General features: G+C 30.8%; 1 protein-coding gene across 1 annotated transcript in view; it reads right to left on the reverse strand.

Annotated features, from left to right (window-relative positions):
- Window positions 1–1319: 1319 nt before the first annotated feature.
- The window catches only part of LOC108691777, a 3248-nt gene continuing 1499 nt past the window's right edge, over window positions 1320–3068 (reverse strand). Inside the window, exon 4 of the mRNA XM_018199678.1 lies at window positions 1320–1401. Within this exon, the coding sequence (XP_018055167.1) occupies window positions 1320–1401 (82 nt within the window). The remainder of the gene's footprint in view (window positions 1402–3068) is intronic.

Raw genomic sequence — 3068 nt, forward strand, 5'->3', positions numbered from 1 at the left:
TTCTACGTTAAATTGCTTAAATTACTAGTCAATTTAACTCGTGATATTACTACAGTAGTTTAGTAAAGTTTGCGTTTCAAGATCGAAAAATCATTTCGGCACGCAGTTTAATGAACTACATAGTACTATATAAATTTAAACAGAATTATACAAGTACAGATTCAGCTAAGATCGTTAAAAGCTTTTATCTGTATTGGTTATGTTCTTAAAAAATAACTGCCAAAGTCTGAAACTCTTCTGAATTCGAAAAATATTACAAAAACTTATATATAGAAATGCTAAAATTGCAAAATACTTAAAAGTTTTCCATAAGCTTCTTTGTAAAATTACGTAGAATTATAAATAATATTCTACATATTTATAAATTTAAATATAGTAAACTACAGCAAACTAAGTACAAGAATATGTTAAAATTAGAATATTTAGATTTTCGTAGTCTTTCGATGAAATTCATAATTTAAAAAACACCAAGTTATAATTATTAATCAATCTTACAATAAACGATACGATTTTTCTTGTTAATTACGTTTAGAAACATCCGAGTACTCTTGTGTATCATTTTGTTCTTGTTTAACACAGAGTTAATAATGTTTAATAAAATTAATAAGGATAAAAAATGATACCTATGGGCACGCAGATAACATTATATTAATCTTTGGTATACATGGAGAATATTTCTTTGTGTGTGTGTGTGTGTGTGTGTGTGTGTGTGTGTGTGTGTGTGTGTGTGTGTGAATTCTTTTTAAACCTATTGCATATATGCACATAATTAATGTTTTACATTCTTTGCATGTCTGAAAATCATTTTTCATAGTAAAATAGTCTCAATGATATTTAACTTCTTTCTTCTTTTCTTCTGTTACTTTATCTGGATGTGTCTCTAATAAGGCTTATGTAAAGTCTAATGCTTATGTAAAGTAATGTAGTTTAAGTGGCTAATGCATATAATAATTTTTCATTATATTGATTGCATGTTACTTTATTATTTTTTGTTGATTTTGTGTAATGTCCACGCATCCAGCAACTAATTGAGATCAAATTGTCTGCTGCTTCTCTGAACAAAATAATTTCTGTTTGTATACTATTCTATTTATTATAAAAATAATTGATGAAACAATAAAAAAATTTTTCATATAATAGAATATACATATTTGTATAGAAGATTTCATGTTAAATTTAAAAGATCTATTTATATGTGTTGTAGATAATGCAAAGCAATTATAATTACTCGTTAAGTGCTTCTGTTTCTTCCGTACATTTGTGTACATTTTTATTTAAATTTGTTAAATGAAGCTTTTCGATGTTTTACTTTCTTAGAATTATATCTTATCGTTTGCATCTATATCACTATCTGAAGAGCTCTCGTTAATTATTACGCTATTAGAATTTGGACCTGATATTCTACAATTATATAAGGATTTTAAAAAAGTGATAAAAAATACTGTAAAGATATTATTCCAAATATACACTACTCTACTATACGAAAGTATTAAGAATTATCATTTTTTAGAATCTCATTATTCGAACATTTAAAAGCAATCAAGTAAATTCAAATATTTTACAAATCTGATTATTCTTCGGTCAAAATTAAAATGGTCAAATATTGCTGGTTCTTTTTATGCGTGGTGATTGTAAATTTGAGTTCTTGAATAGACTTTGTATTCAATAAAACTACAGATTACATTTGTACATATAGTACAATATAAAAACGTTTTTATATCACATTTGACAAGACGCATGGAAAGTTAAATACATTTTTTGATGATTGCGTTGCTGTATTTTATATATATATATATTGGGAATACAAATTAGTTCGGTCCGTTTCTCTAAAGATGGCTCCAGCTGTTGTGAATGGTTCATAGTGACAGTTGATTTTGGCGGTTTCAGAAAGGTTAAACATCTGCTAATAATATTCAATTTATATTTGAGTTTCATACAAAAACCTTGATTTTTACTGTGTTTGTAATGTCGAATTTTGTGTTAACCAAGCAGCATTTGCGGGAGGTTTTCTGCTTTAATTGGAAGAAAAGTGCGGCTGACGCTCGAATGCTTGTCGAAGTTTATGGTGACACTGCTCCAATTGATAAATCATGTAGGGAATAGTTCGATGTTTCAAAGATGGAGATTTCAACGTTGAAGACAAGCCTCACTCTGGACAGCCAAAAAAATTCGAAGACAGAGAATTAGAGGCATTACTCGAAGAAGAACAGAATCAAACATAAGAAGAGCTTGTAGAATCATTGGGGGTAACTCAACAAGTCGTTTCTGTACGATTGAGAGCCATGGGAATTCGGATTAAAAAACAAGGAAATTGGATGCCTTATGAACTGAAACCGAGAGATGTTGAAAGGATTTTTCACTTGCGAACAGTTGATTCAAAGACAACAGAGAAAAGGTTTTTGCATCGGATTGTGACTGGAGATGAGAAGTGAATATTCTACGACAATCCCAAGAAGAAAAAATACTACGCTAAGCCCGGTCAATCGTTTGCATCGACCTCAACATCAACACGGCTGAACATGGTTCGAAGATCATGCTCTGTATTTGATGGGACCAAAAGGATCTTGTTTATGAGCTGCTGAGCTATGAGCTGCTGAAACTTGACGATTCTATTACAGGCGATCGATATCGGCTACAATTGATTCGTTTGAGCCATGCATTGAAGAAAAATGACCGGAATACGAGCAAAGACATGATAAAGTCTTATTCTTCTTCATGACAATGCTCATGTCGCTAAAGTCGTAAAAAAATATTTGGAAACGCTCAAATGGGATGTTTTACCGCCATATTCTCCGGATATTGCTCCTTCTGATTACTGGTTGTTCCGAAGGATGCAGCACGTCGATTTGGCAAGTCACCGGTTCATTTCTTTCGCAGAAATCGAAAATTATCTCTAAAATTGGATCGCTTCCAAAGATGAGTCATTTTTTTGAGATGGAATTCGGATGGAAAATTGCCTGAGAGATGAGAAAAAGTAATAGGCAGCGATGGACAATACTTTAATTGATCTGTTCATTCATTTTGTTTTGAAATAAATTCATTTTTGAATGGAACCGAATTAATTTGTA

This window comes from Atta colombica, unplaced genomic scaffold, assembly GCF_001594045.1.
Source record: "Atta colombica isolate Treedump-2 unplaced genomic scaffold, Acol1.0 scaffold52, whole genome shotgun sequence".
In the NCBI taxonomy this organism is placed as follows: Eukaryota; Metazoa; Arthropoda; class Insecta; order Hymenoptera; family Formicidae; genus Atta; species Atta colombica.